The sequence below is a fragment of the Python bivittatus genome, unplaced genomic scaffold (genome assembly GCF_059951505.1).
Source record: "Python bivittatus isolate LINGU-HERP-01145 unplaced genomic scaffold, Pbiv_v1 ctg000050_np1212, whole genome shotgun sequence".
NCBI classification, from domain to species: Eukaryota; Metazoa; Chordata; class Lepidosauria; order Squamata; family Pythonidae; genus Python; species Python bivittatus.
This window is the reverse complement of record NW_028277033.1, coordinates 1,077,544-1,100,182: the sequence shown is the minus strand read 5'-3', so window position 1 is coordinate 1,100,182 and position 22,639 is coordinate 1,077,544. Positions and strand designations below refer to the sequence as shown.

The 22,639-nt window shown below is 39.9% G+C and overlaps 1 protein-coding gene across 2 annotated transcripts in view; it reads left to right on the top strand.

The window, feature by feature from the left end:
- Positions 1-22,639, top strand: part of NDST2 (N-deacetylase and N-sulfotransferase 2) — a 68,335-nt gene that overhangs the window by 40,962 nt on the left and 4,734 nt on the right. For both annotated transcript variants that reach the window (XM_088128528.1, XM_025166883.2), the window contains exons 2-11: positions 337-1,751; positions 6,673-6,760; positions 7,362-7,516; positions 8,041-8,226; positions 9,013-9,141; positions 17,223-17,405; positions 19,497-19,593; positions 20,446-20,569; positions 21,261-21,435; positions 21,552-21,722. In XM_088128528.1, the coding sequence (XP_087984654.1) occupies positions 759-1,751; positions 6,673-6,760; positions 7,362-7,516; positions 8,041-8,226; positions 9,013-9,141; positions 17,223-17,405; positions 19,497-19,593; positions 20,446-20,569; positions 21,261-21,435; positions 21,552-21,722 (2,301 nt within the window). In that variant the 5' untranslated portion in view covers positions 337-758. The remainder of the gene's footprint in view (positions 1-336; positions 1,752-6,672; positions 6,761-7,361; positions 7,517-8,040; positions 8,227-9,012; positions 9,142-17,222; positions 17,406-19,496; positions 19,594-20,445; positions 20,570-21,260; positions 21,436-21,551; positions 21,723-22,639) is intronic.

The window sequence follows — 22,639 nt, the reverse complement described above, 5'->3', positions numbered from 1 at the left end:
AATAGAAACACACACACATAGGAAGAAACCTTGAGAGGGAAAATGAAACACAAAGAAGTCCAGTAAGAACTGGACATACCAGTGGGCACAAGGTACATATGCTAGAAGGGTCAGAAATCATTGGCAGGGGAGAAATTTAATAGAGTTTCCTGAAATAAGGGGTGACAGGCTGGAATGCTGCAGCATTTTTTTTTAAAGTCCCACTTGTCTCTGTTGATAATATCAGAAGCAATGCGTGATTTTAATAGGTCACTGTAGATATTTTAATAGGTATTTCACTGTACTACTACTGATCTTTCAAGAACTCCTAAATTTATCTGCCTTTTTTCATTGCAGGTGGCCATTCCAGAATGACAACCATGTGATTGGCAAGCTCATCAGTTGGTGGCACTTCTTCATCTTCTGGAGAGCCTATACTTTCCTTACAACTGATGGCTGCAGTTTTCTTCTGAAACCAAGGAATTCATAACTGCATGCAACCTCCTTGCTTCCTAGGACTCTTCTCAGCCAACAAAGAAGCAGTAGAGGAAAGAAGTGCTCAAGGGAGCAATGGGAATTGAAGGCCATGGTCACTTGAGATAAATGGCAGATCACTGGGAATCTAGTCTTGTAGCTGCTCACTTAAGCCTGGTTCCTCTCTGCAGCCTACATTTCTTTTCTGTGAGCTGCCACTGGCTCTTCCAGTGGTGGCGCTGGAGACATCGAAGGCAGCTGGATAGGTGCCACATTTGCGGCAGGGTTAAGCCACCCACCTCATCATGATTCAGCTGTGGAAAGTGGTGAGGCATGTGCGACAGCTGGAGCTCCACAGACTGATTCTGCTGCTTATTGCCTTCAGCCTGGTCTCCATGTGCTTCCTGGCTTACTATGTCACTAACAGTCCCAAAATCAAGGAACCACCCCCTCCTCCATTCAGTGATTGCAGTAACCAACACAGGATCCTCATCCAGCCCCAGGCAAGCTGGAGGCTTACAAAATCGGTTGATAACTCCCGTACAGACCCTGTGGTGCTAGTTTTTGTGGAAAGCATTTATTCCCAATTGGGTCAAGAGATTGTGGCTATCTTAGAATCTAGTCGGTTTAAATACAGGACAGAGATTGCTCCTGGAAAGGGAGACATGCCCACTCTAATGGACAAGGACCATGGTCGCTATGCTCTTATTATCTATGAGAATGTCCTTAAATATGTGAACTTGGATACCTGGAACAGGGATCTTTTGGACAAATACTGTGTGGAATATGGAGTAGGAATGATTGGTTTCTTCAAGGCAAATGAGAACAGTTTACTTAGTGCTCAGCTCAAAGGATTTCCTCTCTTCCTACATTCCAATTTGGGATTGCGAGATTATCACATCAATCCCAGTGCCCCACTTCTATATGTTACCCAGGCTAATGAAGTGGAACAGGGCCCTCTGCCTGGGGATGACTGGACAGTGTTCCAGTCAAATCACACAACCTATGAACCTGTGTTGATGGCCAGCACCAAATCGTCTGAATCAATCCCTCACCTGACTACCCACAGAGCTCTGCATGCCACAGTGGTGCAGGATCTTGGTCTCCATGATGGTATCCAGAGGGTTCTTTTTGGTAATAATCTCAATTTCTGGCTGCACAAGCTCATCTTTGTTGATGCTATTGCTTACCTGACTGGCAAGCGTCTCTGTCTGACCCTTGACCGCTACATCCTTGTGGACATTGATGATATCTTTGTGGGCAAAGAGGGGACACGCATGAAGGTGTCTGATGTAGAGGTAATGTGGGACAGAGTGGACGGGAGTATAAAGTAAAGAATTGTCAAAATCCCAGGTATCTTTCCTGATAGATCATATATGGATGTGGACTCTCTCTGTTTTCACTGGAGATATAAGCAATTGCAAAGCTATTTTTTTGTAAAATCTATATTCTTTGTAAAATAGCGTTTTTCCTCCCCTAAATTCTGAGATCATCAGTTGTGGGGGAAATGAAAGATCAAATGTCTTTTCTAAAACGGTCACCCCTAATCCTGATGATCTGATATTGAGGAAGAGATCATGAGGCTTGCTATCATAACATTCTGCATTTATCTTTTGTACCTATGACATGAGTGGGTTTGCTAAATTCAGAGTCTTTAACTGTCAGGTTATAAGTTAAGCTAGCCAATCTTCAGGAGGAAAGTAGAGCTAGGCTGACAGCCAACATTTTTAATAGTTGTTTTTAGCATGCATTTGGTAAGAGATGGCAGTGTGGGTGAAATTTATTATCCAATTTTCAAACCCTAGAGAACCCATAGGTTTAGACTTCTAAATTTCTGAATACAGTAAGGATAAAACCATAATAAATTTGCTAGGGGGATAAGCCCAGTGGGTTTTTCTTCTTAGTCAGTGTGTACAGGATTGGGTTTAAAGAAAGTCGCCTGTGCCTCAGTATGATATGAGGTTAAAGGTTTCACAGTTGTATGAAAAATTATCCCTCTGATAGATTATGTGACATCTATTTTATAAATGTTTACATAACAGCATATCTTGAAGCTCATGTAAAGTGAGAACTTCAAGCCCTTTTAAATATTGCTTGTGGTGGTCTTTAACAGTTTGTTTTGCCGTAACCACCACATAAGAGCTGAGCTTGTTTCTGTTACCATTTTTAAAATGGACTGCAGTCTATCTGTAGGCTTGGTAGCAATTTTAATGAAGCTTCCCATAAAAATGGGTTTCTTGTGAAAGAGATGAGAATGGAGTAATCTGGATATTTTTTCCTGGAGAACAATACGGGAGTCCACAAACAAGATAGTCAGGTCACTCATGCTTCTTATAGGTTTTTGGTTTGGTTTGAATCCCTCTTCTGAACCCTTTCTAAATTGCAAAGGATCAGCTTTGCTTTATCATCCTGTTCAGAAGAAGAAGTTAATGAAGAAGCATGGCAGTTGGAAGAGTAAAAAAGTGACATCCCTTTCTCTTATGTGGCATGGTGTGCTCAGTGGAGCAGGGGATGATTTTGATTGTGGCATTGCACTGTGCTTTGGAGAAGATGAGTGATTTTGTGTGGTTTCCTCTTTCCCACCACTTTGGTACCGTACAAAAGACAAAAAACCATTGTGCATGCTTGAGGAACTGGGAAAGTCCATGCATAAAGCCAGGCTACTAGAGCGGCCCAGTTTTGTGGTCCTGTACATGGGGGTGTGGGGAGTGGGTGCAACAGGTGGATGCAGTAAGAAAGGCAGAGCCTGCCAGACTCTGAAAACCCTAACTAAAATCCTGTGTTTATCCAAAGAACATAAGCTCAAATTAGAAATGCTGCTTATCTCAGGTATAATTCTCAGCCTCTTTTAAGTGATGGTTGTTGAGCAATTCTTTTAGTTTTATCACACATTTCTATGTCTCATTACTCCAAGTTGTCCCAAAGTGGGATCCCAGCCAGGGGTGAAATCCACAACTTCACTGGTGAAACGATGTGGAATTTGTATAAGTTAACCTCCCTAAAAGAAAGATGCAGTGCTTCTCTAGCGATCACAAAAAGACTCAGATCAGATCATTCTAAAACGCATTTTGTTTACCAGTTTAGCAGTGTGAAGTGGAGCATTAATCTGACATTAGTTGAACGGATTTGATGCTAAGAAGATAATACTCACTTTTATCCATTTAAAAGAGAATCTCTGCCAAGGTAGAAAGATTAAGTTCTTTTTTAAAAACAAAAAACAAAACAAAAGATAATCTTGCGGGTTTGTTGACTTCTTAAGTGAGAGGTAAAGTGGAGGAACATTTCCCAATGTCAAAACAGCTGGCATGTTTTTCTCAAACAGTTCAAGAATATTAGCTCACTGCCAAATCTAGTTTCAGTATTACAGATCCAGCTGCTCACTTCCAAATGGTGACTGATCATCGTCTACTTAAAATAATTTTTAAAAATATATTTTTTCTGGTGTGTACTGAGCAGCAAATTGGGAGAATATATGTATACTTAATTTGCTTGTATGAATATTTTTCCTTTGTTTTCCAATATTTGAAAAAGATTGGGAGAGAAAGATTGGAACTGATAGAAAAAACAAAGGAGATTGGTATAAAGAGTATGGAATGGGAATGTGCTAAATGAAATCTTCCATTTTTTGGAAATCATCTTGACCAAGTTCCTAGAGAACTTTAAAGGAGAAAGTGATCTTCAGCCAAAATATCCAGAAGATTATTACAGGAGACACGGAATTGCACAACTTGCAATCATTGTTACGTATTGTTTTTAGAAAATGTTTTGAGTAGAGTATATTTCTCGCTGTTGCTTTGACTTGACTGGGGGCAGGGAGTAAGTAAGAAAGGTAAAAAAAAAAAAAAAAGTAAAAAAGTAAGTAAAACAGAGAGCCAATTTGGTCTAGTGTTGAAGGCGCCAGGCTAGAAAGCGGGAGGCGGTGAGTTCTAGTCCCGCCCTAGGCACGAAAGCCGCCTGGGTGACTTTGGGCCAGTCCCTCCCTCTCAGCCCAACCCACCTCACAGGGTTGTTGTTGTTGTGGGGAAAAGAGGAAGAGGAAGGAGTACTAGGTTTACTTGCCGCCTTGAGTTATTTATAAAAAATAATAAAGGCGGGATAACAGCTAAAAAATAAAGGGGGTCTCCGTCTGCCTTATTTATTTATTTAATTTATTTATACATCACATTTATATAGCCTTGCTGCCCTTCCTGAAGAATGAGTGCATTGCTTGATAGATTTCATACGACACCCAATTTCCCCCCTAGATCTTTTGTTTGAGTGTCAGTTTTAGTCTGAAAAAGTGAAAAGGAAAGGGAGAAAGGTTTTTATTTTCTCTTCTCTTTTCCTGTCTTTCTTCTGGGTGCATTTTTCAAGACTGAGATCACTTCCCTTGCATTCCTGAAGAGGGGCGAAAGGCAGTGGGGCAGAGCGGGTTGGCCAGTGCACCCAGGAGCTCAGCAGAATTATTCTTGTCTTCAAGAACTTGTCTGCAAGGACTGAGTCTTCCCTCTCTCATATTCTTACTCTATTCTAATTTTTAAATAAAGCTTGGAAAAGTAAATAAAATTAAGCCAGGCCAGATGATGAGCAGATTAGATGTAATTAGGCCTACAAAAACATAGGAATCTTTGCTTTCATTCAATCCATGCATGTTCTTAAAAAAGAATAAAAACAGGAAAGTATGATACCAGGTTATTATTTTCAGAAATATAATAGTTATTTAATTATAGAAACAAATATATTTAAATAATAAAATTTAAAAGAAAGTGTGGAGCATTGTCTAGAAGTGATATACTTTCCTGCAGTGACAAAGAAGTTAGAAGCGTCAGATAAATATTGTTTAGGAAAATTATATCAGTCAAAGTAAATTGATAATAAGTATGGATTTGTTTTCAGTATTCTAAAGTGTCAGAAGAGAGATAAACAGTACCTGCAAATCCCTTATGGAAATCTTCTATTTCTGTCTTTTATTGATGGTGATTGATTACGAAGCTTGTGGGAATTTGAGATCCCATCTTGAGGAGCATATTAGATCAGGATACACCCTGTGAAGAGCAGAAGTTTGGGGATCTTCCAGATTGAACCTAATTGGGTGGAGGGTGCTATCAGCCATATCAGCGCGGCTTCCTGAGACATGGGAATGCTTTGGATTTATCAACTGACACATGTGTTGTCATAGTAACCCAAGTTAGGCTTCAAATTTCTGCTAAGCTGCTTAGCATTATCTTTTTCTCTCGGGGCGTACCTTCATAGACGCTTTCCCATTCCTGGGAATCTCAGGACTCAGAATGCAGGTTTCAAAGGGATTTTAGTCAAACGAGGTTGCTTACATACATACAATATTTTTATATGTATGTATGTATGTATGTATGTATATATGTATATCTCCCTCACACACACATACCGTATATGTATTGATCAGCGGAACGCTAAATATAAGATAGTGTTTTAAAGAAAGAGCGAGACAATTATCCACCCTTCAACCAGCCACACACAAGCACGCATCCTAGGAGAACTGTATGGAGTCTCAATTAGTAATTCAAAATGTGGATCATATTTATTAGTATTTGATGTTGGAGAGCTGCAGCTGTTCAGATGCTGAACTTAGGTATAGAGAAAACATGTTCAGATTCCACCTACAGAAAACGGTGACCTTGGGCATTTTGTTCCTTTCATTTTTAGATTGTGTGTCTTTTTTTGGAAACAGTAACCATGATATTACAGTCAGCATACATTTAAGGTGCCAGTTGTTGAAAAAGTCCAAAGCAGCCATGTTTGATTTCAAAAGAGCAAACGTCTAAAAGGAGGGAATTAATAAGAAATGGTATCCAGAATGATTGAAGATTATTCAAAGTGCAGGAACTGGAATAATCAATGGTCAGAATGTGTACACAGGAAAGATGTCACAAAGTCCAGAAAATGCCAGAGCAGCTAAAGACCGGAGTCAGAGAAATATTCCCTCAAAAAAACAGGCTCAGAAGGAGGCAGATTCAGCTGGCCCAGAATACTGATTTTCGTGTATTTCAACCAGGAGAATTTGGCTGTGGAAAACCTGGAGGTGGGAGCGGGGTGGTAATGCGGGCTGTGTCTTTTCGACTCACTGAGCATTCAGTTTATGCAGTTTACTAAAGAAGTGCAAAAGCAAGCCTGAGAAGGGTATGGATTCCTGTCACCATGTGAGCTGGTTGAGAAACTGAGCTGAATGGTTCCTCTCAGCCTTTCTCTCTTCTTTTCTTGCAGGCTCTGTTAAACACCCAGAACAAGTTGAGGGCTTTGGTCCCTAATTTCACTTTCAATCTGGGATTCTCTGGGAAATTCTACCACACTGGTAAGGACTCTTCGTTCTATGTGGGGTTTTATTTCTTAGGAGCAAATTAATGTTGTGTTCACATACCTATTTAACCATAGTTTGCTTAAACATACTTTGCTGAATAAGTCACAGTTGGCTAGATCCAAGCAACATGCTAATCCAAAAGAAAGCCATATTACAGCATAATGAAAAATAAGAGTGGCCCTTTGAAGAACAAAGAAAGAAAGAAATAGCTGGGGCAGTTAGAATATTTACCCGAGATAAAGGGACATTTAAAATATCAGTTAGCTTCTTGCTTCTTTTTATAGATTTCTTAACTAATAATGTTTGGAGGTGACTTGGGAAGCCTGGTTTTTGAGCCTAATGGTTTTGGACAAATGGCCAGATGCTTAAGCCGCTATGACACAAGTGGAAGGTTTTCTCTCATTGAAAATGACCGGGGAAGAAGCTTCCAGTCTCAGTGAAGGTGAAACTAGGAGGCGAAACAAATGGCTACTGTTTTTTCTTAAAATCTGTTGTTGCAGTAGTGTAAAGGGTGTTTTGTCTTGTCGGTCTTCAGTATCCTTGCTCAAAAATGACCCAGCAACCCTTGCTCAGTCCTTTTTCTATGGGCCTCCAGGTACAGATGAGGAAGACGAAGGAGATGATATGCTTTTAAAGAACAGGAAGGAGTTCTGGTGGTTTCCTCACATGTGGAGTCACATGCAGCCACATCTTTTTCACAATGTCACTGTGTTGGCTGAGCAAATGAAACTCAACAAGCAGTTTGCATTGGTAAGGGACAACTTGCTGGAACGTTTCAATCTGCTACAAGTGTAATGCATGACCGCTGCTGAGTTCTAAGATAGGGATGTAAAGATAATCAATACAGATTTCAGTAGGAGAAAATTTGCAGAATGCCTAAAAAAAGAACAGGGGTCGCCTACGGCACAGGCAACAGCACTGAATCAAAAAATATGCAATTTATTCCCATTCCTAAGTATTGTGCTCTTCCTAGTTCCAGTTTCACACATTTCCAACTCCATTAATATTTCACATCTAACCTGGGACTAACGTTCTCTCTCAAAACTTCTGTATGTTAGGAAAATTTGTAAATGAAAAATGGGACTGATTTATACTGATCTCTACATCCCTACTCAGAGCCCCCCTTAATGACCTTATGGCAAGCAAACAAGTTTTGCTTTGTTATCTATATGTTCCTTATCTTGCCCCATGGCCAGTTGCCCTTCTCTGTCCCTCTTGTTAAACTGCTAGCAATGAAATGAATGCAGAACTCTTAAAATTTGTTTTGCCTCCAGGAACATGGGATTCCCACAGATTTGGGCTATGCAGTAGCCCCCCACCACTCAGGGGTTTATCCGGTTCATGCCCAACTCTATGAAGCATGGAAAACTGTTTGGGACATTCAGGTGACCAGCACAGAGGAATATCCTCATCTTCGACCTGCCCGATACCGACGAGGGTTCATCCATAACAGAATCATGGTAAGAGACTGAAGCCCTGCTAACTGTTTAGAGAAGGAAAGAGGTATGATCACCAACTCTGGAGTGCTCTTCCCATTGTTGGAAAACCAAGTTTCCTGAAGTTCTCAAAACAGAAGAAAGGGAGAGTGCTCAAATGAAACATCTTGTTCTCTGTAACAACCTCTTAGATAGTGAACATCATACCAGTAAAGTCATAACATTACTCCAGTTATTTTCTACTATAGCAGGGAAGAAACTTTTTTTTGCTTTAAAACTCATTATCTCTAGGCTTAAGTCTTAAGAATCATCCATATAAAATTAGGGAGTTAATTAACAGGCTTTGGAGAACCAAAAGATTTTTAAAGGGCAATGGGGTTGTTAAACAAGACAGTGAGAACTGAACATAATCAGTGGCCACAGAAAACACACCAGGTCTGGCAATGGAATGCAAGGAATTGGAATAAAGCATGGGTATTGAAAAAATACCCACACAAATACATTTTATTTCAGGTCCAACTCATTGTGTGATCATAATTCTATTGAATGAATAAAAATTATTTGGAGAAGGAACTATTTCAGCTCTAGCCTGTTCTTTCCAAGAGTGTGAACATAGACAATTCATTGTCAGCCTCCACTCCACCTCTGTAGAAATGTTCATAGGACTTTAGGAATCTCAGCTGAAGGCAGACGCATCTGACTTGGAGGAAATGGAATCAGCCCTTCTGTTGGCCTGCAGCCTGTGAAGATTCACAGACAGAACCAGCACCCCGCTTTACTTTTTCTTCTCCTTCTCTCTGGCTTATCCAGGTGTTGCCTCGCCAGACTTGTGGTCTTTTTACTCACACCATATTCTATAATGAGTATCCTGGTGGCTCCAAGGAGTTAGACAAGAGCATTCGCGGTGGTGAACTTTTCCTGACAGTGCTGCTGAACCCAGTAAGTATTAATAATACATTAAAGGCCTTCATTCAAATCATGGACTTTCTCCTTTTTTTTTTTTGCATTTGTGGGCCAGTAAATAAATGTTTAATTGCTGTGGGGACTACTGACTTAAACAAACCTACCCTACATTTTTGACTTTAAGAGCATGGTAATTCAGTTTTTTAGCAAATAAAATAATGATTTTATGTACATGAATATATGCCTTTCTAAAGTTTATTTTAACAGTTTGTACCAAAATATTTAATCCAAAATTAAGTACTTATTTACCACTTGAATGATTTTATCTTCCTCATCATACATAACAACAGTTCTTAGCGTGACAAAATTTCATAATCTAAAATACATAGCACGCTAAAGGTGAGTGGATCTCCATCCCATTTTTAGTGTTGCGTAAAGTTGTTGAGTTGAACAACTTTAGACATCTATATTATAAATAAGTACATATTCGTCATATTTCCTGTTTGCAGTTTTCTTTTTGGGTTGCTTGTGTGAGGTCAAAATTCCACTTAGAACAGCACACATGGACTAACAGTTGTAATTTCACTTGTTCACTATTGCCCATTTTCTGAATGTTAGTACTCACATTGCTACTTATATTATCATTTCTATGCTTCAATGAACCAGTTTTCAGCCATTTTTGTGAATCACTAGTGAAGCAAAAGTGAACTCAAAAAGATTTGTGTACGCCAGAAGCAATACAAATAGCGACTGGTCAATCACTTTATAGAAAACAGGCAGATTGGGAGTGGGGGAGAAATTACAAGCTCCTTCCCCTCCTCTTCAGTAATTCTGTCTCACAGGCTTCTGTTGGTGACAAGCCAAGTGCCCAAACGAGTGCCACCCGTCTGTGAGCTCTGCAGAACCAGATCTGATGGGATCACTCGGAGGAGCTCTGCGGCTCTGTCAATGGAGCTGACTGGCAGTGAAGGCAGCAAGGCAGGGCAGAGCGGCTTCTTGTCCAGCTGATTAGCAGAGCTTGTGGGAAGGTAGGGGCTGAAGCAGCACACGGGCTGTGTAGCTGGCAGTGAATGCAGGAGGTGGGGGCTTAGGCAGCAAGAAGATTCTTGGGTAAATGCAGGGAGGCTGCAAATCATCTGATGGTCCCCAACCATGTCTATTGCATTCCTTCCTCTTTCTCCTAGTGCCCTCTCAGCATTAAACCAAGAGGGTTTTTTATTTCACATAGAGGTGGGGGTTTGCCATTTAGGGCAAGGAAGGCAGAGTATGTCAAATTCCCTCTGCTTTAGGTGCCCCATCATGCTCTATCCTCCTTACCTGGGACCCAACCCATTCCCATTCAGTGGAAAGGAACTTTTATGCAGAATCTGTTTCTTCCTAGCCCAGATACCATAACAAGACTGTAGGCACAGCACGGTGAAATCTCAATCTCAGCCTTCCTGGTTACGCTCTATGCCTATCCCGTCCCTGTAAGCCATCCTAGGGTTGAGTAAATCAGTAGTGAATCAAATGCCAACATTAGGAATGCCCACAACCAATCACATATTTATTGACATGCTTGCCTGAGGGGAAGTCCTTTGCATTGTTTTACATATCTGCCCTTAGTCTTGAGAGAAGGAGGAGAAGGCATTTCTTTCCTTAGCAAAGCTTAATTTGTGTGCACAGCAGCCAGGCACCAGCCACAAACAGCTCATATTAAAAACTGAAGATAAGTTTCTGGCCTCTTGTTTTTCAATAGGAGGGGTACAGGTTTAATTTATTTTAATCATTTAATCCACTTATTTTCCTGTTTTATTTCTTTATATTTTAAATATATATTTGTGAAGCATCACTAAAGTTCAGGAGGTCTTTCTGCTGACATGGTAGCCATACAGTGCTGCAGTGCTTTCCATTTACAACTTTAAGCCTGACTTCCTCAATAAGGCTATCAAGACCTTCTACCACACTTCAGAAAGGCTGCCCCACATCATGTCCCTGAGAAGAGGAGGCTGAAGAATGGAAGGAAGAAGTGGCGGAACTGGAACATAGGCTGTAGCCACTTCCTTGATCTCTGCTTCCGTTGAGGGGATCCAAAGGACTTGGAGCAGGTGGGCTAGGTAGTCAGGGTAGCTTCTTTGGGGTCACTGGGTGCCCTTTTTTGTTCTAAAAAGACAGCAGCAGAGTATGAGTCCTCTAGTGAGGGGAGAAGAAGGCTGAAAACAGCAGCAGTGTAGTGCTTGCCTTGCTGGGCTGTGGCAAAAGCAGTTCACCCCAAGGATGGCTGTTTAAAAGACAGAGTTGAGCACAGGAAGAGCTGCTGAGGTTCCCCTTCCTCAAGAGCAGTGCTGAGGGATGGCGTAGCAGGAATACCAGCAGGAAGCACAAGGAGCACCATAAAACCTCACAGAAACCTCAGAGGTATCCTTAGAAAGTAACCTGATGAGTAGCTGCAGTCCAGTTCCTTGGATCCTCTTCAGAAGGAAGAACAGAGAAAAGCTGAGGACTCTTTGAGAAGCCAGAGAACTAGCCAGGGGTATAACAAGTTTAATAAATAAACAGAATAAATCTCACCCATGTGCCTTCTGCCAGCTTGACATTTTGTGACTGCCCATGTCACCATGGCAGCCAATTGTAAGAATACTCATAAGATGCTCTCAAAACTCCTGAAGAATCCCCCCGGTTCCAAAAGTTTGGGGATACCTCAAATAAGCATTTTGTGGACAAACATGCAATGAAGTCATCATACCTTTCCTGAGCTTCTCCAATTCACGTTCCAATGTAGGACTACATAGGTGATGAAACAGACAACAAAAAAATTGCATATAGAAAAATTGGTATAGCAAAGACATAAATCAAGGATAAATCCATTTTCAGGCTGTAGGAATATCTCCTATTGGTTGTACTGCCAACTGTATTTTCCATTCTCACATTTTTGCTATTTTTGAAGTATCTTTAGGTGGCCAAAGTGGTTATACCATGCTTTCACACTAATATACAGCTGTGATAAAAAGTCAAATTTTTTGTCTGACTTTTGCTGAAGAAATGGGTAATAACTATTTTTCCCCAAGCTTTTGTAGAAAAAATATATATATCTGAGCACACATATGAGAGGAGGACTCTTTTTGAGGTCATAAAATTCATTAGTAAGACTAAGTTTATGCAATCCTGTCAGATTGCACTAAATTGTTCCAAACTGTTAATTTTTAGAGAGAAATGTTGTATCTCTCTTTTGCTTTTTAGTCAAGTATTCCCTCAAGACACTGAGAAAAGCCTTTGCTGCTGATCACACCCATAATATCTGTCTACTCTCCCTGCCTTTATACATCTTCAACTTCTACACATGGAGCAAAAGTGACATATTACAGCACATTCATAGCTTTTTCTATTCATTCATTATATAGTTAAAGATCACAGGCTGCATTTGAACTCCCACACATAGACATTGAGGATAAAATTTATATCAAGTAAAATTATGTATCTTATGTGTTCAAATTAGCAAATTAGCTTAAATGTTTGAAATGACACTGTAAGAAAAATGCATGCTATTGAATAATCAAGTCTTAAGGTTGCTTCAAAATCCATACATATGCAGTGAATTGCTGTGTCATTCAGCCTATATTTAGCTACCTTGCTAATCAGTATTTCGTGGAATAATTTATCAAAATCTTTGCTTAAGTCAAGATATATTATTTCTACAGCATTCCCACAGTCTATTAAGGAGATTACCTGATCAGAAAATAGGTTTATCTTGGCATGATTGGTTTGTAATAAATCCATGCTGGCTTCTGGTAATTCCATATTGTTTTCAGAGTGCTTACAAATAGGTATTCTTTATAATCTGCCTTGGAATCTTGCTGGGTATTTATGCCAGACTAACTGGTCTATACTTTGCTCCCTTTTCCTTTTTTTGAAAAAAGATACAACATTCACAAGTCACCTGGCATTTCACCAATCTCCCAGAATTTCTGAGAGTGCTCAACCAGGCCATCCACTCATTTCTTCAGTATTTAGGATGTAATTCATCTGCTCCTTGAGATTTAAGTAAATTCAAAGAAAAGAGGTGTTCCATGACTATATTTGTATCAATTTCAAGCTTTAATCCTGCCCCTTCATTTGCTCTTCCCAATTTCTTGATGGAACATACAGCTTTCTGTTGGAGAAGACTGAATCAAAATAGGAGCTGATTAGTTCTGCCTTTTCTTTGTTAGCTCTAGTATTTTGCCTTTTTAATTGAGCATATGGTACATTCGTTATTTTTGTTTCCTTTTGTTTTGAATATATCTGAAGCCCTTTTTAATTTTCTTAGTATCCTTTGGTAACTTCAGTTCATTTGAGTGTTTGCTCTTCTGTCACTAGCTGTCCAGTTCTGGGCTACGTACCTACTGTATGTGTCACCCTCCTCAAAGATCCATTTATCACACTCTGAAGCCCTCCAGTTTCCTCCAATTAAGCTAAATCAGTCAGTGAAGGATAGGGATCACACAAGCATGTAACAAGACACACAGCTATATGCACATGTGCATATCCTCAGCCCTCATGAGCTGAAACTGATCCCTTGCAGCAGATTCTGGGATATTGGGGTCCTCATTTGGACGCTTACCAACTGTATCCCTAAAGTGCCTTGCAGTTGAATAACAGCTGATATCTATGGGCTCCACCCCTTCATTTCCTGGGTTAAGTTTTAGAAGCCACTAAATAATAAAGATAATTCTGTTGGCCAACTACTTGGATGTCCTCTGGGCTCTGCAGTGCCAGAAAGAGATCTTAGGGACAACTGTGTCATGGCCCAACTCACTTTATGGGTTTCTGAGGGCAGACCATCTTAATGAGGCCTTCGGTCCACAAGGAGACAAGATTGACATCTATCTAAATTTCAGTAGAAAGTAATCAGGCCATGTATTTATCAAAATACTATTTTATCAAATACCATCCATTCAGTAAAATAAGATAAAAAATAAAGATGTGCAGGAATTCGAATATGAATGAGGCAAGGGGCTTTCTATTCAACATGGGGATGCTTGAGGCATCCTAAAGAAGCCATGGCTTAACAGCTCCTGAATATGTATTGTGTTGGGACTAGTGTGCCGGACAAGGAAATAGTGAGGTTTCTGTAAGATGCTGCTGACAGTTAGAGCAGGCACATCCAAGCCAGATCCAGAAAAGGTCTTCTGCCTCAGGTCCTCATACTGCACACCCATAATAAGAGATGAACATGATAAAAAGAACCAAAGGATGAATGAAATAAAATAAACATTGAATCAAACATATTCAAACTTAGACCCAGAACCTTCAAGCAAGTACAACTGAGAAAAATTCAGCAATTTTCCTAGATACATGTGTAGCCTGGTCCATTAATAAAAATTTGTGATCTCCTCTGCAGAGTCCATGCAGTTAGTTAAGATGACAAAAATAAATAATGCTAGAATGATATAAGGGGCAGCATAACAAGACAGGTTGATCTATCTCAATTGCCTCATATCACTTCTTGGCTTTTTGGTTAGGATCAAGTGTAGTTGGCAACAGGGTGATGACAGACCCCCTCATGTTCAATCTTTCACCAAGATGTACAGCCCAGATCAAGATTATGCTTGCTTTGTATCTCCAGCTGATAATATTTTCAGATAACTGTGGCTGTTGTGAAAGCTATGAAGCAGACACACTATGCTTGTTTTTCCTCTCTGTTACTATGGTTGATAAAATGTTAATAGTGGCTTGTAAATAGTGGTAGAAATACACTAGGCAGGTATATTCCAGACTGCAGGGTTTTCTGGCTGGAGTCCTACCTACCCAAGAACTTCTAGCCTTAGCCACAGCAAAGTGTCAGCTTGATAGCAAGACAAGATGAAAACTGTGTCATCTTTGAAGGTAGCAGCCATCCAGCTCGTCCTTTGTCAGAATTCATTTGAGCTATACATTGTTCCTGGAAAATGAGCTTCTGGTGTATATAAAAAGGTTTTGGAGAGAAGCAAGAATTTCCATTTAAGGGATAGTACATTATTTTCTCATCAGACTGATTGCAGTTCTGTGTAATTTGGTGGCTTAAACTTGGAATACAGTATCATTCTGCTGTGGATTGTCTTATTATTTGGGGGGGGGGGGTTTCTTGAAGGCTTCCTGATTGTCTAGCTATTTGCCTTGGTTCATTGGGTAGGACCACCCATCTGATTGTGCCTTCCTAAAGCATTGCAGTAGAGTCCTCATAAGCTAACTGCATCAAACTAGTTACTGTACTTAATTATTGCTTAACCTTCTTTTTCCCCTCAATACCTCTTTTCTCATCTCCAGATCTATTTAGGGCAAAAGACCCTGCAAAGTGTTTTGTAGAGAAGGTTGATGTCCTTAGCAACCCTCTTCCCTCCAATCCAACTGGAGTTAACTGACCCATTTTGTGAAGCAGGGCCCCTCCCCTTTGTAGGGCCTCTCAGAGCCAGCCCAGCACCATCTCTGCTGCTCCCCTCCACTGTGGGCATAAGATGGTGTGCTGTCTTTTACTACTGATAAAGGGCAGCCTAACTATAGGACAGAGAGACAGAGAGACAATGGCTTGGTTCATACTACCCGCTAGACTAGACTAAAATGAGATTGAATAGTCTGTAGTCCATTTTGCTGCAGAAACACAGCATGTTATATAAACAGAGCAGTTGTGTTTTGCTAATCTGTCAGAGGCAAATTTACTCTGGCCTGGCTTATTGTGGCTCTTCACTCCTAGCTATATCACCTTTCTGCCCTGATAAGGCCTTGGCTGAACTTGGAGTGTAGACCTTGAAAATGACAGGGCTGAAGTTCCATTAGGGCGCAATTGCAGGCCCCTCATGGATGATCCCTAGATCTTTTCATAACGTCTACGTGCTTCTCCTAGGAGGTTCTTCACTTTGGCTCATATTAGTGTCACCCATTATGGTGACAATGGATGGATGTACTTGTCTTCCATATGATAATGGCACTTATGTATTCAGACACAAAGGTTAAGAACTCATTTATTGTTAAATTGTCCACTGTATCACTCATAGCATCTGGCACTCATTGTCTGAGTTGTCAGTCTGACCAAGAGGTTATAGAGTTCCTCCTGCAAGATCAAACACAGGCAATCAGCAGTTCTTAGCAATAATTATGGTGTGCAGAAGTAGGTTGGTACTTCCTTTACTAATTGTTTTAGGTTTGATTTTCTCATACTTTTAAGTATTGTACTTAAATCCAGGTTCAAAGTTAATTATGTTGAATGGACAAGCCAGCATGTTTAAGTGACAGTTCCCTTCCCCTGTCACATTTCCCAGACCTTGGAAAAGATGGAGTGCACCCTCAATTCCTCTAATGGAGGAGATGGTACATGATGCTATCATGTCTCAGATAGATGGCAGCATTTTTCTGCCATATCAAAATCCATGGAATCTAAACAAATGAAGAAGGTAAATTGAATGAAGAGAAATTTGACTCCCACCAATCTTAACAGTCCTGGATTATTAGAAGGAGATTCCATCTACATTTGTTTAGACAGATCAGGATGATTTTGTAAATAAAATCCTTGGGTATGTCTTTCCATGAGATTCGGGGGGGAAAGAAAGTGCAGGGGTCATATTTCCTGAGAACTAAGGGGGTTTTCTTGGTTTATGAAAGCCCCCAGATGGAAACTAGACTTTCAATAAGCCTGCATTTGTCATGATAGTAGAATGAGACACCCAATTTGCTTGCTCTTGAAATGTAATGTTATACTAATAAAAAGAATAATATAAATAAATAGCTCTGCATTCAACAGATTGATAGATATGGTGTGTTTGCTTTTAGCCCTACCTGCTGAACTGAGGAATTAATTAAAATCCTCTCTCAAGAAGTTCTGGGACATAGGAATTATTTGTATGAATATCCCCTTCTGTGGGAAGGATGGCTGTAAATGTCAAGTATAAACAAGTGAAAGAACAAAGACTATAAGATCTTGGATAATCTATACTTTGGAACTGTGCATTTGAATTAATAATGTTTGTCTTTTTTTCACAAAGGGAAACTTGTCAAAATATGAGATATGCTTGATAGTGCATATACAGTAAACCAACTACTGAACACAGCAGAAAGCAAACAGTAGGACCCGAATGCATTAATTTGTTGGTACTAATAAAAGCGTCCATTTCCTTCCCTGTTTGTAGATCAGTATCTTCATGACCCACTTGTCCAATTATGGTAATGACCGGCTGGGGCTCTACACTTTTGAAAGCCTTGTCAAATTTGTGCAATGCTGGACCAATCTCCGTCTTCAGACTTTGCCTCCCATCCAGTTGGCCAAAAAGTATTTTGAAATATTTTCAGAGGAAAAGAACCCACTATGGCAGGTGAGAAGGCATGTTGGGGGCCATTTTCCAACAATGTCTAAGGCAAGTTGCCATTGATCAGACTTCAGCTGAAGAACTTGATTTAACCTTAATACAAAAGTTGGAACTTCTGAGCTGAATGAATCTCAATCATTTGCTGCAGGAGAAAGGTTCTTATATTTCATTTATCCTATTGGTTCCTTTGGAATTAACTGAGAATATGGAAAGTCATGGTTCTAAAGGTTGTTTCTGGACATAGAAAACATTTTGAGAGAAGCTGGCTTTTTTGAATTGACTCTGATTCCATTTTCAGCATGTACTTCTTGTCTTTAGAGGAGCTACTTACAGTATTTACTTTCTTCTTGTTCTTTTTCTTTTACATACTACATTCAGACTCATAGCATATACATAGTCTATACAGACCCATCTCCACTTGCTTTTCCAACAATTTCCCCTTTTCATTTTATGCTTCATTCCAGATCTCTAAAATAACAAAGTTTAAAAGCATGAGAGCCAGGATGAGTCATTGCAGTATCCAATACAATTTTTCAGGGATAGAGTGGCAAGTCCTCCAAGCATTCTTTTCAGTCATTGTTGTCCGGATGGGTAATCCAGCCCCACACCCCCAACTTAGGCTGTCATTTTGAAAAGAAAACAAGCTCCATGATATTCATAAGTAGGTCTCAGGGCTGTGGAGTTAGAAACTGTTGTGACATAATCATAAGGGACAACTCTCTTTTCCAGAGATAAGCCACTGCTTTGACAAACAAGTTTTTAATGACAAATAAAAATTCAACAAAGTCATTCTGGAAACCAATAGGTTAGAGAAGAGGTATTCCTGATTGGCAGCCTCATCATATATTTGACCTTCCTCTTAGCCAGAAAGATAACCTTAAAACCAGTTTTGTTTTTCCTCATATACCAGTCCAGGTTATACATTAACTTGTAATATATCATGGCACTTGGACCAGTCTTTGAAAGGGGAATGTGGAGATTGTTATTAGCATCCCTATTCAGCTACCTTAAGAAATTCAGCTGGAGAGTCCACATGAGTGGGCAGTATTTCAATGAAGCTGAGCTTTGTTTTGTCCCTAGAAACTATCTCTGATATTATGCAGTTAAGCAGCCATTTGGTAGAATAGATAATAAAGGAATTGGAGTTTTTGAATATCAGTTGCTCCCATAACCTGGCTGTAAATGTTATGCTATGCTAAGAATCCAGCTAGATAAACTTTTGAGTGAAGATAATTTCACCTGCCTTGACTATTTAAAATTCCTGCAATACTACCAGATTAGCACCCTCTCTCCCCCCAAATCACAGAATCATAGAACATAAGGGAGATCATCTAGCAGGAATCCAGTAGTAAAATATCCCTGACAGATGGCTTTCGAGATGGACAGATTGTCCATTGTTGAACAACTCTTATAATTTCCTGTTGTTCAACCAAAATCTATTTCCTTGTAATTGGAATCCACCATTTCTTATTCTGTCTTCTGGAACAACTCTGAACAGATCTGCTCTACCTTCTATAGGACAACTCTTCATATTCTTGAAGAAAGCTATCAGGTGACCTTGTGATCTTCAGTCTTCCAAACCAAAGATACCCACACCATCAACTGTTCCTCATAACTTTTTCTTTCCAGGCCCCTTATCATCTTGGTGGCTCTCCTCTGAGCATGGTGCAATGTCAGTGTCCTTCCTAAAATGTGCTGCCCAGAACCAAACACATACTAGCCTAATGTGACCTAGTGCAGAATAGATTGGAACAATTACTTCTCTTGAATTTCCTTTTATTAGGAAAAGAAAGCACAAACAAGCAAACAAAATTTCAGAATAAGTGCAGATTTTAAAATATAAATTTTTCAAAAATACTTTGTTCTGATATATTAAATGTTTCCATAACAATATGAAAAAAGAATATGTTGTAATTAAACAGCTTTGCTCCAAGGCTCAATGTTTTTGTAGCTCAGTCATCCAGTATCACATTGTGGTAGTATGTTCTGAATGGCAGAGCTTAGGTTGGGGACCTTCTCATAAAACTTACTTACCTAATGCACATGAAATCCTATATTCACCACATGATCTCACAGCTGATGTATTTCTTGACATAGAACCCTTGTGATGACAAGCGGCATAAGGATATCTGGTCAAAAGAGAAGACATGTGACCGGCTTCCCAAGTTCCTTATTATTGGTCCTCAAAAAACTGGTAACGTTTATCCCCAGTGGCATTTTTCATCTTGTTGAGCAATTTGATGTTGGTATAATGTGCTGTGACTATCCATTTTGTGATTCCATTCCTCATCTGTTAGTATAATACCCATTAAAGCAAAGATAGAAAAGTTATGGCCCTCCAAATGTCACCAAACTTTACCTTCTCAACATCCCTCACTGTTGACCATGTAGACTTGGGGGACTTGGTAATTCTAGTCCAGCAGCCTAAGGAGAGTCACCATTCCCCCACTACTTATTTAAAGTTCAATGAGGATTTTTCCTTATAGGGAAGGGTAATTAGTATGCAGAGGCAATTTTAAGTTGTGATTCCCCCATCCTCCCAGATCCATCAAACTGAGAATAAGATGTGTAACTCAAATTAATAAATTTGGAGATTAATCAGTGTGCAAAAGGTTATTGTGGTATCAGCATTCTGTGAAGATGCCATGCTAACAAATCTTAAAGGTAGGGTAGAAATCCTGCAGTCTTTGCCAAAACAACTGCTGAATTATTTTCTGGAACCCTTAGAGATCCTGGCCTCAAGATTACCATACTGAAATTTGGCAACAAATTATTGAATAATGATAGTGAGACTTCCCATCAGTTTTCAGCAGTAAGCTAAGAAATTAGTGGAAACACACAAAGACACAATTTCTTAATAAGAATTGCCAGACTGATGTTGTAGGAGGTTTAAACTGGAAACCAGCATTCTTCACCGGCTTGAGTACATTGAATAAGTGAAAAGAAATATCTGAACCAGCAGATATGTCAGCTGTTTTTATTTGCAGAGTAAACCCAACATTATCCTTGATGAAGCATTTGTTTTGTTCTTATTTCTCTGTTGCAGGCACAACTGCTGTGCATTTCTTTCTCTCCATGCACCCAGCTGTTACTAGCAATTTCCCAAGCCCATCCACCTATGAAGAGATCCAGTTCTTTAATGGACCCAACTATCACAAAGGAATTGATTGGTACGTGCTGGGGTTCCTATTGAACTGCCTTGGAGAGCCTCTGGATTCTGCCTGCCTTGGACGTTCCACCCCTGATCAAAAAGCTAGTGAAAGATTCTATGCATCCTGTTGCATTAGCATGATTCTCCCTGGGCCTGGCAGCCTATACTTGTTTCAGAGTTCAGCCAGTATATTATCAACTTTTTAAAGAATGCTAACTTCAGATATTATATAACATTGCTAACCCCTAACTTTTAGATAGTCTAAGGCTACCCTTGTTGGCCACCCATTTGCATTCATCATTACATAAAGCAATAACTAGATTGACCAAGGCAGTCTTCAGAGGGGATAGTGTTTGTCTCACTGCAGTTCCCTGTGCGACAGGCTCATTTCATCCCAGGTTGAATCAGGACTTGGCACAAGGGAGAGCAGAGACTCCTGCCAGTATGATGCAGATGTTCTTGTGTATTCTGTGCCATATTGGAACAAGATGTCCACAAAAGAGTATCGCTTCCTACGGATGCAGTGGATTTGAGAATACCAGTTATGTCATAGGCTTTTTAATCTTCTTCCATCCATTCATCCCTGAATCTGTCACTGCCTGCAAGCTTCTTGTGTACAATAAGATACCAGGAATTGTTAAATCCCAGTTAAATCCATCCCCATCATTATAATTCCCTTATTTTTTTTCCTGATTTGCTCAACTTGACAGGTACATGGAATTCTTCCCCATCCCTTCTAATGCCAGCACAGACTTCATGTTTGAGAAAAGTGCCAATTATTTTGATACTGAGGTAGTCCCCAAGCGAAGTGCAGCTCTGCTTCCACAGGCCAAAATCATTGCTGTCCTTATCAACCCCGCTGACCGAGCCTACTCTTGGTATCAGGTAACTCAGAAATGCTGGACTACATAGGGGAAATTTTGTATATTGGCTGCCTTCTGAATGGGAAATCAGAGTTTTATGCTCTTAATTCACTGTTCTCCTCACTTATATACTTGCAGCATCAACGTGCTCACAATGACCCTGTGGCACTTAATTACACCTTTTACCAGACCATTTCTGCTGGACCTCAAGCCCCTCAAGAGCTGCACAATCTACAGAGTCGCTGTCTGAATCCTGGGTTATATTCAACACACCTGGAGAGATGGTTGATGTATTTTCCATCGGGACAGGTATGGCAACTTTTTTTTCCAGATCTAGCTTACATTTGAAGGCATTAAGTCAACCCTGAAACTGATACTAAAAACCTTTTCAAAATGTATTAACTTTCATTTGCACAAGCAAACCAGGATTTTGCAGGTCTCTCTTATACACACAAAGATATTAAAGAAAAATAAAACTACTAAAATAATACATTATTAAAAACTTATTGGCTTTCCAGACTTCAGGGATGAGAATGGATCCAGAATGGAAAGAAACTCTGGAGAAGCAGAGTTTCTTGATCTTTTGGGCTTCATCATTAGTCCTTGGTTATAGAAGACACTGTACTGTATCTTGCCAACTGTAGTCGCTGTATATACAATAAAGGAATTATCTCAACCACCTCCTTCAAGAAGAGAAAAAGAACAGAAAGTATAATTTTCTGGTAACTAGATGTAACTAGGAAATACCTGCTATTAAAGCATATAGAGAGTTGTTTATTAAACAAAGAACTCCCAGAACAGTACACTCTGCCATGTCTTTATTGAACACAATGAGTCAAATTACTTTTTCTGTTGGAAAAGCCTGTGAAGGCCTACAATAACCAGTTCTCCTAAAGGGATCAATTGAGCTGGCTATTCCAGTCAACGAGATTACAGTCAGTGGGGCATTTCAGGGACCATCCCCTATAAAAAAAATACACACACACAGACATTCCCTTCATGATGCAGATTTGTGAAAGGGAATGATGCCCCAGTCAAAAGAGACGTGCAGAGACTTCCAAAAAAGTCTTCACGTCAATCCTCATGAAGCTGGAAAGGGCTCTAAAATCATTATGAAATGACCTGTAAGGGGCAGTTCATGCATGCAGTCCGGAAATATCAGTAAGTTGAAGCAGCCCAAATACCTTCAGGCTCATATGCAAGGTTGATCTACAGTTACTGCCATT